This window comes from Glycine max, chromosome 6, assembly GCF_000004515.6.
Source record: "Glycine max cultivar Williams 82 chromosome 6, Glycine_max_v4.0, whole genome shotgun sequence".
Lineage (NCBI taxonomy): Eukaryota > Viridiplantae > Streptophyta > Magnoliopsida > Fabales > Fabaceae > Glycine > Glycine max.
Genome location: NC_038242.2, coordinates 4,405,374 through 4,420,520, shown reverse-complemented (window position 1 = coordinate 4,420,520; position 15,147 = coordinate 4,405,374). Strand labels below are relative to the sequence as shown.

The following is a 15,147-nucleotide window of genomic DNA, read 5'->3' as shown; positions in this document are numbered from 1 at the left end:
TGGCATTTGCTCATTTAGGGATCAATTGACTGAGTTTTTTCGTAATCAAATTCAGAATTCACAATATGCATAAGGACTAAATTATGTGTTTAACCATTTTATTAAATATCTGAAACTATATGAATATATAATTGATTTGAATGGAACTCTATTTGATTTCTTTAAACAAGACGGATTCTAGGGTTGGAAAGGTCATCAAATCCCCCACCACGGCAAACACATATATGGGACGTTAGATAAGTGAATACACATAAAACTACGATGGGAATGCATACACTGAAATATCTATAAAAGAAGAAGAAGAAGAAGAAGAAGGAAAAGACGCTTTTCCTCTTCCCCTTCCTCAACCCCTTCATCTCCGATCCCAATCACTCTACTCTGTCGAAAACAAACATTTTTATTTTCCTCTCAATCAAGGCACTTATTTGTTCTGCACAGAATTGTAATTTTAATTAAAATAAAAACAACAATAAATTTGTCTACACCATTGGAGAACAGAACCATTTGGATGAAGCTGTAAATTTTCGCTGCTCTCCATCTCGGAACAGTACTAGTGCGACGGCAAGGCAAGGCAACCCTAAAAGCACTATACTTACGGCGTCGACAGTGACGCACTACATGGTGTGAAGGATGGATCAGATCAGATGCGGCCGTCAATGCGGTGGCGAAGTCGATGCAGAAGGCGATCCAGAGAGGTGGCCGGTGAGTTGGGACTTGGAACTTCCAAGGGAAGACTAAAGGGAATTTTTTATTTTTAATAAATATTTCAGCGCATTTGTCTTCATGGTGCTCTTCACTTGTCTTAGTCCTTAATTGTAAAAGTTTCATATATGTTTCTCATGGTGGGGTTTGATGAACTTTCCCACCCTATAATTCATCTTTAAACAAATTGAGTTTCCAGTTTAAACTTATGAATGAAAAAAAAGAAAGTATAATTGTTAAGAAAACTTTACTTTAGGTCATCACACAGTTCTTTCTATGGACAAAATCAGTACATATTAATTATATCAATAATATGATAATAAAAAAATATTTAAAAATATAAATACTTTTTCTTTTCAATAAAAAATATTATTTTTAGATGCTGAAAATCAACGTTAAAAATTGAAGTTGACATTTTTTTAACAGCAACTTATTATTATCTATTCAAAACCATAAATTCCTCACTAATGATTTGGGGATTAATTAGAGATGATAACTATATAATAAAAGAGTACTCATTTCAACATAAAAGTTTTTAATAAATTTCTAAACTTTAACACTATGTTTGGTTGATCAAGAAAAACAGAAAGAAATAAAGATATAAAGTAAATAAAAAGAGCAGAAAATGAAATAATTTTCTAGTTGTTTGACGTGGGGAAAGTGAAAAAAAGGAAGAAAAGTATAAGTTTTTTTTTTCTCATGTTTCATTTGATAGAATATAAGAGGAAGAAAAATGCATATTTATAAGAAGATAAACAATCACTACTTTGATTCCTAAAAATATAATTCATTGTCATTCGAGTTTTTGAAAATATTTAAAAAACAGTTTTGAAAAAGTTCCTAAAAGTACAATTTATCTATCAACTCAGTATTGTTGTAAAAAACATTTGTTAAAGTTAATACTCGTACCTAAGTAACATACTACCGTATATAACATATGACAATCAATTATTGTGATATCTAACGATCTATAAGTGACAGTTTAGTCAAAAACCAATATGATGGTAACTGAATCGTACCTCACTTGTCATCCACTTGGTAATAGAGACAATATTTTGTTGTTTATTTTTATTGTCGAAAAAAATATTTTCCTTTCACAGATTATCCACCTTTTTGCCTCCAGAATATAACTGTGACGTAAATGATCAACTACGCATTAGTTTGTTTGTTGGTACATAGAACCATAACACAGAAACAGAATACATACCGCGAAAAAAAGTCGGCTGCTATGTTGTTATCGATCATATATATATCCTTATGTGGAGAGGATGGGGTATCAAAAATCAAATCAATAGCTATCAAGAATGCAAAAGTTACCTTTAATGTTTGTATTTCACATAAAGATGGTTTTTTCTAGAGTTTGATCGGTTGCAACTTGCCATTTAATTTGAAAACCATGGCCTAAGAATATGAAAAGGGAGTTTCAACTTAGTACGTAGCTCACAGTCACACCTCTCTATCAATGTCAATGAACCTTGTTCTCACACCATTCCTCTATTGAGACTCCACTCCCTTTTATTATCATTATGAAAGCAAATGGCATTGCACGGCAGGAGGATACTGCTGGAAGAAGGAAAGGTGGCTGCAGATTAAAACAAAACACATAATTAAGTGGTCCCACCGCCATGCCTGCTTATAGTTGAAAGTGACCCAACAATTTGGGCGGTTAATTGAGGGAGACAAATGGTGTGAGCCTCTGCATTCCAATTCATAAATGACTATTATTTAATCTTTGCTAGCTATCACTCACACCACCATTAATTATAGTAATTGGTATATTTACTCCTTCTCCAACCCAAGTGGAGACCACTTTTTTATTTATGAGAGCTCAAGTTCAAGGGACCTTTCATTTTTGCCCTCCCATTATATTAACCTTTTTTTTTAACGTTATTTCCCCCCTGTTAAGTCTCTATTGTTTGTATCAAATTTATGGAGCTTGATGCCTTGCTGAAAAGTGAAATTTAGTGGAGGAAATTAGCCCATGTAATATTATTCATTAAATTAAAAAGTTGTAATTTTCTGAAGAGAAATATTGTAAACAATTGTTTAAAAACTATATCTATAGAAAAAAAAATCAAATTACACCAAAGTAACTAATTCTTTTAAAGTTATTTTTCATCATCGTCATTCATGTTTTTAAAATTTAATAATGATTATAATAAGTCATCAATCTTATTCGTTAGATCTTATAAAAATAAATGATGATGGAACAATTTTAGAATAATTATTATATATATAGAGAGAGAGAGATAGAGAGAGAGGAACATACCTTATTAGATCAAATATCTTATACGAGAGTAAGATGATTAAATTCAAATCGTATAATCATACCATAAAGGATCAAGATTTAATTTTCAAGTTATCACATTATATTAAATCTTGACCGTTCATGTTTAATTATATAATTCAGATTTAATTCTCTCACTCTCATATAAGATTCATTTCTTTCATATAACATGTCATATATATGTAAATCTTCTTTTATTATGCGGGTTTTTGCAAATTTTAAAAATCTATTTTTCTTTTCCCTTTATTTTCTTCACCTTCCTTCCTCCCCTTCCTTTATTTCTCATTTCATGAAAATCAATCAACCTAAGTTATGAATGTAGGTTGGTGAACTTTATTTCGACATTAGCTTCTGTCAATATAAGATGTGATCATGTTTCACTTTGCCCACAATTACATATCACAATCGCTTGTAATGTGACAAACACATGAGTTCTATCAATGGGATCCAAGATGAGCTATGATATCATTTTATAATATGGTTTTGGAGCCTAACTTAATCTTACAAAATAGACTTCTAAGATAAGTATTAGTCCTCACTTATATATTTTATTTTAACATTGTCTTTAGTTAATGTTGAATAGATATCAACTACAATTTGATACTTCAACATATTTTTTTCACTCAAGAATCATCATAATTAAGGTAAGTTTTCATTGATTAAATTAATTTTTTGGTATTTTGATTATTAAATATAATGTATATAAATCTCCTAAACTAAAAGTAAATTTTTGTCCAAGTATGTGTTTTTGCTACTAATAATAATAAGGATAAATTATCTTTCTAGTCCCTAAACCTTTTTGAATTTATGTTTTTAGTCTTTAAACTTTTTATTTATACTTTTAGGCCCCAATTTTTTTTCCATTCTTATTCTTAGTCGTTAGGTTTTTTTCATAGTTAGTTTTAATTATTTTAATGAACAAAAACTAAAGATAAAAAAAATGAAAGGAATTAAAAATGAGGGAAAAAAATAACAAAAAGATTAAAAGCAGATAAAAAAAATTCAAAACTAAAAACAATTTTTTTTAATAAGTTTAAGAACTAAAAAATAATAAACTTTAATAATAATATTTTAATTGTGCATCAATTTAATATATGTGATAGTTGAATGATTGTGTTTACACGAGACTTCAAGACATGGCCTCTGGTGAGTCCTTTCCTGACGTTCCCACGTGGCAACTTGAATCCGATTGGAGTCTGGAGGCGGAGGCAACGTGGCATTAATCAGTGGCATCACTTTCAGTAAAATAAATAAAAAGAAAAGGATAATTAGCGATTTGGTTTGGATTTGAGCGGTCACATCAATTCTGTCACCACCTGCACTTGGTCCCACCGGACGCACCCTCATTCAGCCAGCGCCCTTATATTTCTTCAATACAATAACATAATTATAAAATATATTAAATTACTTTTTTTCACTTAGATTCAATTTTGTATTTTTTAATTTTTAACTAGATAATTTTATTTTCAGAATTTTTAATTATATATCTTACCTTTTAAAATGGGTTTAACTTAATTTTATTTAAAATAAATTTTAGTCTAATTCAATTAAACTCATTTTAAAAAATAACTGATCTAATTAAATATTTTAAAAACAAAGAAACAAAATGAACAGATTAAACAAATAAAATAATAAAAATTTAAGTTTTTAAATAAGGTTTTTATTATTAGAAACTATAAATAGGGTTTTCTAATTTTTTAAAATAAATTTAGGTTAAAACGATGATTTTAGCTAAAATAAATTTCTTAAGTAAAATAAGAGATTAAATTAATGTATTAAATATGTTCTTGAAATATATCTGTTGACATGATGAAATTGTTCATTTAACTTTTATTTCTAAACCCTACAATTAAGATTAATGAACTTTAATAGTATTTTTTGTATTGTGCAAATTTTATGAACTTAAAATGAGTTTTGGAATTGTTTTATGATTATTGAGAACTGTTAAGAATAAGAAGAATTATATTTGGACCCTTCATTAATTTAAATATATTATTATTATTTTTATTTTTTTAATTCACTCTTTCTATCATATTAAAATATTTATCACACCTATATTTTTCATTTTTCTTTAAATTCTCACTAAGTAGAATAACATTTGAGATATTCAAATATATTTTTTTCTCAGAATAGTTACTTACATAGGTAGCAATTTGTACACAAAAAATATCACATTAATTGCTTCAGAGATAAAATTACATAAATTTGGTCCTTTTTTATCTGGTTCTCAAATTTAAAAACTACATAAATAAACTAATATGCCATTAGAAGTTGGAACTTAATTTCATCAAATGAAAAATATAGCAACTAGTAGAAGAAGAAGAAAGTGGTTTTCAAAATTAGACACACAATAAGGATTAAAACTGCGTTTGGAATAATAGAAAGAAAATAAAAAATGAAATTGAATTTGAAATTAATTTTTTTTATTTTTTTCATTTTTCTTCAATCAAATAAAAATAACGTTATTAATGTTTTTCTCTATATTTTTTTAAAAAAATTATTTTATGATTTAAACAAAACATTTTGAAAAAAAATATTCATATTTCAAGTAAAATATATTTCCGATAAAAACATTTTCAAAAAATAAACTTAAAAATATGAAAATATTGTGATAAATTAGTTCACAACATACCTAGCTTAAAAAAACAATTAGACTAATTTGCCCTTTTATTGGTATAGACTACATTGATCGTCTAAAAAATATAAAAACTACATTGTTAATGAATAAATGCATAATTCATAAGTTGTTTATCCATTTATAATATATTTTTAATTCCTATAAAATGAACATGTTTTGATTTTGATCTTATAAATATATTTTTTTATTTTTTCGTATCTCCAAAAATTTAAAATTATTGACTTTAGTATCTATCAGGAGAAGAGACTTCTAATTTTTTAAATAAAAAATAAAAAATTTAAATACAACTAATAAAAAAGAGTGACAAAATAAAAAAAGTAACAACAATATAGAAGTAGTGAAAAATGAATGTAGGTTAGATTTTCTTAAAAAAGTTTAACAGTAAAATTATCTAATTAAATGTAGATACCAAATGAGAGATATTTCCTTTATTATTGGTATAGATAAAATGAACAAATTTTGATTTTAGTACATAATTAATATATATATATATATATATATATATATATATATATATATATATATATTAATTTATCTGAAAATTGAAATAACTATTTTTGGTCTTTACTTTTTTTAAGATAAATAAATAAAGTATTACATGATGACATTGTAGTATAAAAATTAGTGGGAGTTACCTAAGATGATAACTTGACCTTCTATTAAACAGTAAAATCGATAAACTAATAATGAGTGTGATATGGATAAAAAATAATTTAAATTTTATGAGGAATAAAAATCAATGATTTTTTTTTATAAAGAGTAAAACATTAAAAAAATTATTAAATTTTCATCGATTAATAATATTTTATGTAAAATCAAAAGTTATTGGCACATGATTCAACATTTGGGTTTCTAAATTAATGTTTGAGATTCAATCTCAAGTTAATATGTAAACGCAAATGACATACCACTTTATTTTCAAATAGGCCGACCTAATAAAAAGAGATTAATAAGGTGTCAAATCAGAGTATTAGAAACTATTACTATATCTTGTTATACAAAAAAATATTTGTGTAAAAAAAACACTTGAAAGATTGATTTATGTGAAACACCAAACGGGCCTTGACAAGTAAGTGCTTGTTCTGTTTTTATGGGCAACAAATAAAAATGAGAATAGAGAAGAGTCGGGGCGAAGGGGGAAATAGCGGGAATACAGGGGAGTGGTGTGGTGGCTGAAGGTGAAATTAAATGTGAATGGAATCGAAGGCAAGGAAAGTGGGAGCGTATGATTCGTGAAAAAGGCTTTTTTATCTATCTATCTGCTCTGCACCTGCGTCGTGTGCTGGGATTGGCTGAACTTGCCTACTTGCCTTTCCTTTCCTTTCTTTGGTTTTATCTCTGATCACAACTGCAAAAAAAAAAAAAAAAAAAAAGAAGAACGCACGCACCCACAGCCATCCATTTTTCGCTGTTATCCAAACCGCAACAACAGGCCTGTTTCTCTTATCCCTTTCTCTTTTTTATTCTAATAAAGCGAGTGTTAGGATTGGTAATTTTTATTTTTGCCTAATAACAATTTCCTACATCAGCAAGTTATTATTAATATTATTTATATATGAAGGTTATCTTGTGGGATGTATGTATCATGTATGGCGCCGTTGAAGTTGTTGCAACTTGTATTGTATTGTATGATTGTCTTTATGTGAAATGTCATGCCCCCTCCTTGTGATGGAGTTAAGAAGTTGCATTGCATTATTAGAATTTTCAACTAGTCTCTCAGGTGCATGTCTCCTCTCTGTACCAATTACGGGTTTTAACTATTAATACGGGAGTGTGGTCTAGTGTCTAGTGTAGCATAAAGTTCAGTTACACGGTGCTGGACTCGAATAAGAATGTTTAAAAATCTAGTATCCCAATTTGATAAATGTGTTCGGGTGCTTAGGCTTATCTACTATTAGCTTCTTTCCTATTTATAAGAAATAAATTATAGTCCTTTGTAACAAGCTATAACTTTTACCCAGCAGAAATTAAGTAGATTTGTGAGAATTTTATACACCTGACTCGTGGACTCAACTCATAAATTCATAAAAGTTTACTTCATATCAAAATATCTATAAATAATATATCAATTAAGCATTTCAGCAATATAATAAAACAAAATAATAAGTCATAAGTTTCACAATACTTAAATAATTAAATTTAATAATGCATCACTACTAGATAATAAGTTGCAGATGTTATAGTAGTGGTAGATCATTCTGGTTTAGGATTTGATGTTATTAGAGAATAAAAGTTTGATGTTATTAAAAGTGAATTTTTTTTTATTCGGGAACAACACACTAATGAAAGGTATATTAAACACTAGACAGACATAAAACAATCCAAAATGTATTATATTTTAGTCTAATTTTTTTGATTTGATGACTCGTTGATTCGATGGTAAACTTGAGAGTTTATCGAGTTTACTTAGGGTTTATCAAGTTTATCCAGAGTCTGCCAAAAAGAGAGTTTACACTTGAGTCAACTCACATAGGATAGGTGAGATCGTAAACTCATAAGAGTTAGTGAGTTAATTCGAGAGTTTGATAACCATGATTAGTATCATAGTCTCAGACAAGTGCATCACACATAATTAGATTTTATTAACTCATTGTGTAGATTGAAAAACTCGATCATGTATATGGAGAGGAAATCTAATAATTTCTCCTTACCTAGGTTTTTTCTGGTAGGATTTACCTCCTTGAAAGTGAGTAAGGATTAAATATTGTTTGAGAGAAAAAAAATTAACAGATCTAACACTTGCATGATTTGTTATGTATGTATTACACATAATATTTACTATTTTACAGTTGAATTTTTTCTTCAAAAATTAAAGTTATTTATTTTATCATTTAAAGTGATTGTTCACATCCGTTTTGACTAGCCAAATGATATAATGAAAAAATGTAGAAGCCACTGCCATTTTTAGGTAAAATAATGAAACTGAAAATTCTTACTAGGAGAAGGCTGACGTTAGCTAGAAGAGTACACATAGATACAGTTGAAAGGAGGAGGGAAATGGGGATGGAGTGTTTTTGTCTTTAATAAACTATGCGTTTGTCCAAGTACTCTGTTCCCTGAATAAACAGATGCTATTCAACTTGTTTAAACAGAAAATTTGGACTTTCTCTCCTGGCATGCAATATGTAGAAAATATAAGGCAAAGTTGTAACAGTATTATGAAGATTCTTCACTTGTTCTGCTTAGGCTCTTGCTGACGTTTTAGAAGTTTGGTCCCATAATACTTGCAGTTGCAGACAAGGTACCAAAATATCAATAATTGTTCAACGCCATAAGTACTCCCTCTGCCTTTGCCTATCCTCTTCCATTTCACTTTTTATGAAAAACGGTAGCTTTAAGACAGTAACCGTATGCGTTGAACATCTATCGGTATCGGACACAATAATTTGATTACTCCTAACTGTATTTTATATTTTTCATTTATTTTTTTAAACTTATATTAATATAGATGGGAATGTCACAATAATTAGATCGATGATAAATTTTATTATGTCTATAATGATTCTTACTAAAGTTAAATTGGTTTAAAAAGATATTTGGTAGGATTGTTTCGTTTGATTATGAGAGTCGATATTTTTTTGGAATGACAAGTGTGACCGAAGAAGTTTCATATTAGGTATAAATAGGCATGCTGAGAGACTTGTAAGTGAGAGTGAGAGAGAGATTATAAATTTAATGTCTTAAGATTTTGGGTTAGTTGTGGTGTCAAATTTATTAGTGTGGTTTTCTTGTGGTTTGTTGATGGAGATGTCCCTTGTGTTTATGAAACTTTTCCTTAGGAAGGAACAATCATGTGGAAGAGACACTCACTTAAGGGATAGATTCTTGGATGAGAAGTTTTAGTAAAGAAGTTTCACATCAGATAAAAATGGACAAGTTGAAAACTTCTAAGTGAGAGAGATTCACAAACCTAATGTCTTAAGGTTTTGGGTTTGATGTAAAGTCAACTTCACTTGTGTGGCTTGCTTGTGGCTTGTTGATGGAGACCTCTCTTGTGTTTATGAAACTTTCCCTTGAGGTAGAACATATCATGTAGAAGAGACTCATTTAAGGGACAAATTATTGAAGTGACAAGTGTTGAGAAAAAGTCCAGTGTTGAGTAGAAATGAGCAAGTTGATCAACTTATAAATAAGGACCCACAAATCTAATATCTTAAAGTTTTTATGGATTGAATGTGATCTTATGTTCACTTGTGCTGTGATGGAGATCTCTCTCATTCCTTGGCATGTTTTTTAGGATACACGTTGTCACATTGAATAATTCATGCCTATAACTTGCAAGAATAATTCACAAATCCAACTTGTTCCATGCTAGTTCATGTATATAATTTTCTTTTCGGTATGAATGCATGATATTTCTATTTCATACGACAAATACCATATGTTAGATATAAATCATAAATTTATTCATGATTCTTCACCTAACCATTTAAGCTTTTTATAGGGTTGATCTTTAATATTTGATGCTATAAAGGATCTATTGGCCACAGAGTTACATAGCATGCAACTATCCACATTGAATTTGTCTTTTCTGCAGTAAAAATGTGCAGTATTTTGTTCAATAATGTAGAACTGCAAGGAAGCTGAATTTGGCATGCTAAGGTTTGTATTAGGAAATTTGTGTTGTCAATAAATCGTTCGTTTACTATACTAATATTGCATATTTTATAGTAGCAGATCTAAACCCTACCATTCTTATTATTTCAAATATGCTAAATTTTAGTACAAAGTAAATTGTGCTTGAAAAGAGTTTTACTTACTAACATAAGCATTTAAAAGAGTTGGTCTATTAAAAATATATTTATTTTCCTCAAAAAAAATTTACACAAAAAGTTTGAGCTTTCTTAAAAGTTTCACTTTCTTTATGAATTGAAAGATAGGGACTAAAACCAATCAAACCTTCTCCATAAGACAATATATCGAGAGAAATGAATTAAAATCATTTTTCCTTTTACAATATTAACTCATCATCCCGTGAATCACTAAGAGTTTGGAGCCTTGATTCATGTTTTAGTGTTTTTTTTTTTTTCTGTTTCATACACATTTTCCAAATTAAGAGATGTTCTTTCTTGAAATTATATTTGGAAATGTGAAGCGAATATAGTCAAAGCTTTCGTTTGGACAATGGTGCTCCATAAGATTACTATCATCAACACATTGTTGATTCACAAATGTAACACACTTATTGCTTCTAACTCATGATTTTTGTGCAAGGCTCTTTCAAAAATAGGTTCTCATATATTTTGGGGAAGGTTTCTCCATTACTTGTGTTTTTTTTAAAGGATATCATTACCTTATGTAATTAGTAATTAATATTTAACTTGGTCCTGCTTAAACACACAAGGAGGAATGCAACGAATGAGAAATCTTATTATGAGAAATGAGAAATACAAATATAGACTGTTAGATAATATTTGAATGATAGAGATTAAAAGAAAAATACGGATGACTTTTTTAAGTGGTTAGATGACTACCAACTTTTAACTTTGACCATTTATGTATGGATATATGACTCAAACTTATAATTTTCTTTTTTAACCATAAAAAGGATTTTTATTTGAGACACCCCTATGTATATATTTTCAAAATAAAAGTTACATAAGGAATCTCCATTTTTACATTGTTTTGTTTTATTTTAAGATTTTAGAAAATATTAGTGTCTTTCTATTTTGATAGTTTTTCATGATATTTTTCAATAGTTTCTGAGAGAATAATGAAGCTAAAAACTACGGTAATATTATGTTCATGTTATTCTTTTGTGCATCTCGTTAAAAGGAAGGCTTACATTTTTAAGAGCCTTTATTTGTTCTCATACATTGTTATATTCTGTGGAAATGGTTGTTATTTCTCTGTTTATATTTCTCGTGCTGTAAATTTTCTTTGTACTATACAATTTTTCTAACAAATCTTCCAGTGGAATGTGAAAACTCAATTTGTTATGCTGATATGCTATAGAAAGCTATTAGAAAGACCTTGTGGTGTAGAAGAAAAAAGCTATGTAGGTATTCACGAAAGTGAAGCAAGTTAGTGTTACTATTGAAGATATGGCATGGTGAGACCAACACTCAGACGAATTCATTTAAAGCAGGTAATAAATTGGTAACAAACGTAGTTTTCCAAAACAAGGAAAAGTCCAATATTTCTTTGTAGACTAAAGTCCAAAATATTTTAAAGGCCCTAGGCTGTCCCCAACTATTTATAACGCTCATGAGGCCATCCAGGAGGACCAGGACTTCCTTCTGATCACTATCTGGCTCTGCATTGTGTACTTTGTTTGTCCCTCAGAATTGTAGGAGAAGACCCATTTGATTCCACCAACTTATCACCTTTCTGAAATCTTTTTAGAGGGAAGTTGATACCTAGCCACACATAGATGAGGTCGATCCTATTTAAAGTAAGAAGCGAAAAAAAGGAATGGAATTAGATAGGCTCAGTAAGCTTGAAGAACCTCCTCTCTCTGGTGCTTGCATCCGTGGTCTAGTGAAACAACTAACCACCTCTAGAACAAAAGACTTCATGAACCCAAAATACCAAAATTGTGTTGTGAACGGTGGCGTTTCCCATGGTCAAAATTCAACAAAACATGGCAAAGTCGCAGATACTCGTCAGGCACAACAGTCCTCACAACCCCAACAACAAAAAAAACAAGTTAGAAGGAGACTCCACACCAGTAGGCCTTATCAGGAAAGGCTTTTGAATATGGCAGAGGCTCGGAGGGAGATTGTCACCGCCTTGAAATTTCACAGAGCAGCAATGAAAGAAGCAAGTGAACAGAAGCAGCAACAAGCCCAAGAACAGCAGCAAAGGCCATCAGTATCTCTCCAGCCATCCCAGTTCCCAAGTTTTGACCAAGATGGAAAATTTAAGTCTAGGAGAAATCCCAGAATTTACCCAGCATGCACAACCAAATTTTCAAGTTACATGGACATGGATGATTTATCCCAACCTCCTCCTTTGGTTCCAAATTCTTACACCTGGCCTGCTGCTTCCCCAATTACTCCACCACCCCTTATGGCTGAAAACCCCAATTTCGTGCTTCCAAATCAGACTTTAGGATTGAATCTCAATTTACAAGATTTCAACAACTTAGATGCTACCCTTCACCTCAATAACTCATCATCATCATCCTCTTACTCATCTGCAACCTCATCTTCTCCTCCACAGGAACTTCCTTCCGTTGGAATATCACAGGGAGAGGGGTTTTCTTCATTGGTGGATACTATTGAATCCAATGCTGCAACCCAGGTCACTGGAGGCTTACACACAGCCATGGACGATGAGGGTATGGCAGAGATGAGATCATTAGGAGAGCAATATCAAATGGAATGGAATGACACCATGAATTTGGTCAAATCAGCTTGTTGGTTCAAGTACTTGAAAAACATGGAACATAGGGCACATGAAGCCAACACTGTAGATGTTGCATACAATAATTTTGACCAGCTTCTGGAGTTTCCAGCTTGGTTGAATGCGAACGAGAGCTGCTTAGAGCAGTGCTCGGTGGATTATTTTCAAGAGTCTTCCTTGCCTTGGTAAGTTGAACTTAAGTTTCCTAATTTTTGAAAATGAATTTTGTTTATGAAGTACTTTTTGTTTGTACCTCTTATTAAGGAAAAGGAACAGGGCAGTCTGCAGTTTGTTTGAGTGTTTTTTTAACGGGGGAGATTTAATTAGGTTTCACCTTTTTTTACACACAAAGATTCAATCTTTTCTCCTCCTACAGAATTAGAAGATCTACGTTACTGTTATTTTAATTCTTGGTGGGATAATTTTGTATATAAGTTTATTGTGCCTTTTCTTCTTTTGGATCTTACGGAGTCATTCAGTATCCCAAGTCCTAGTGAAACTTGGAGTGTGATGTGATCCAGTCAGCTCAGGCTGATCTGTAAATTGAGTTCAATTGGAATGCAATTGAATAGTAATTATCCTGGCCGGTTTCCGGTTTCAAGTTGAACTTGCTAAACTTGGTTATGGAGCACGATTTAGATTCAAGTAGTTTTCTTTTTGTTCAGTCTCTATTGATTTTTTTAGACAGTTCTTTCTTTTCGCATTTTAGCCAAACTCGGGTAGCTTGGGGGTGGGTGGGTTGAAAACCCTATGTGAAACCTTCAAATGGTTTATAATTGTACCCCTTAAAAGGCAATCTTCTGTCTGTGTTGGTGTATGATTTGTTCTTGGTCATATGAATGCTGTTTATTGTATATGTTTCCTTCTTCCTGGGCTTCTTGTAGGCCTAGTGGAACAGTCAATTTGTGAGGCTTGGTCCAGTGGATTCTTGATGCATGTCATGGACCATGTAATAGACTAATAGTATAGTTAATGTGGCGGCGTACATCCAAATAATGCTTACTTTTTTGGTTTTGGACTTTTCAATCTATATATGCTGCCTAATCTATTTTCTTTTTCTCGTTTTTTTCTTCTTCTTGACAATGCTACAAACAGCATGGATATTGGAGATATTGACAGTATGGATGACGATTGGTTAGCGTGACAACAACTACAAGGATAGATTGTTTTCTTTAAGTGAATTCCTATGTTGCTCTCATTTTTATATTTCTTTCGGTAATTGGGATTATCGGGCACTATCATTGTAATCATTTTAGTACCCCCCTCCCCATTTCACTGCTTTATTTATTTTTGGATAAATAAATAAGGGCTTGCAAAATATCAGTAGAGGCAAGAACCCATCAATGAGTGATGAACATTTTTGCTCCCATTGCTCCTGTTATCACAATGTATGTTGCGACATTGAACAATATTCAATTTGTAATTCTCTTTGAATTACGAGTGAAGAAAAAGTAAAAAAGAAAACAACGGTGGACATGGTAGATCTCTTTAGTCATTGTAGGACTTGCTTTATTACCCGAGGACCACTCCGCTCCATCTTCAAAAGCAAACCAAAAGGAAGTAAAGAAAATAACAAAAAGGAAAAGCTAAAGGCAAGAGCAACCGAGACAAATGCTGTGGAAAAACAGGCTAATTCAAAGGAATTTATGACCTCGGTTCATATGGTTGAAACTTGAAAATTTAAGTTTTAAGTCATTTAACAAGTTTCTTAAACCCAACAGCTCCATTTATTTTTGGTAAATATAAATGTACAATAATAATATGATATTAATATTTTGTAGTCATTATTAATTATTAATACTAAAAAAAGGGTGAGATATATTAGCAGGAAAATAACTTATATTCCCATTTGAATGCAAATAGTCACCTCTTAGCATGGACATAAGAAATAACAGAAGCATGTGTATTTCATATTTTTGAAAATCAACAATTCATGAAAATATTTTTATAAAACTTGTGATAAACATGAGAATGTGATATTTTCAACTCCACCTTCCCATGACTTATCATAATTGCTTCTAAAAACGAAGAAATGCTGTACTTATCTGATATGAAATAAGAAGTCCAAATCATGTAAAAATCAAATGAAACTAATTGGAAACATAGGCTTTAGGAAAAACAACAGTGTTAAAATAATCGAATTATGATTTCTGGTTGAAATGTAATTTTGTTT

General features: G+C 30.6%; 1 protein-coding gene and 1 long non-coding RNA gene across 4 annotated transcripts; one reads left to right on the top strand and one right to left on the bottom strand.

The window, feature by feature from the left end:
* Positions 1–384: 384 nt before the first annotated feature.
* On the bottom strand, positions 385–2,244 carry LOC106799201 (uncharacterized). The gene is made up of 2 exons (XR_001388983.3): positions 1,910–2,244; positions 385–1,832 (listed from the first exon to the last, which is right to left on the bottom strand). It is a non-coding gene; the product is annotated as an uncharacterized lncRNA (long non-coding RNA).
* A 5,524-nt stretch (positions 2,245–7,768) lies between these two features.
* Positions 7,769–14,292, top strand: LOC100819869 (uncharacterized). Of its 3 annotated transcripts, none has more exons than XM_014777288.3 (3): positions 7,769–11,715; positions 11,849–13,159; positions 14,070–14,292. In XM_014777288.3, exons 2-3 carry the CDS (start codon positions 12,042–12,044, stop codon positions 14,116–14,118), a joined length of 1,167 nt encoding a protein of 388 aa, XP_014632774.1. In that variant the 5' UTR covers positions 7,769–11,715; positions 11,849–12,041; the 3' UTR covers positions 14,119–14,292. The 3 variants fall into 3 exon arrangements, with proteins under 3 accessions (XP_014632774.1, XP_003526088.1, XP_014632773.1); XM_003526040.5 differs by having other exon boundaries at positions 11,802–13,159; XM_014777287.3 differs by having other exon boundaries at positions 7,769–13,159.
* Positions 14,293–15,147: the final 855 nt, after the last annotated feature.

What these genes read in the sequence shown, in the direction of transcription:
- LOC100819869 (XM_014777288.3), top strand. Translation starts at nt 12,042, where the DNA reads ATGGAATTAGATAGGCTCAGTAAGCTTGAAGAACCTCCTCTCTCTGGT. An exon ending in CAAGAGTCTTCCTTGCCTTG is followed by an intron (nt 13,160 to 14,069) that starts GTAAGTTGAACT and finishes TGCTACAAACAG; the next exon opens with CATGGATATTGGAGATATTG.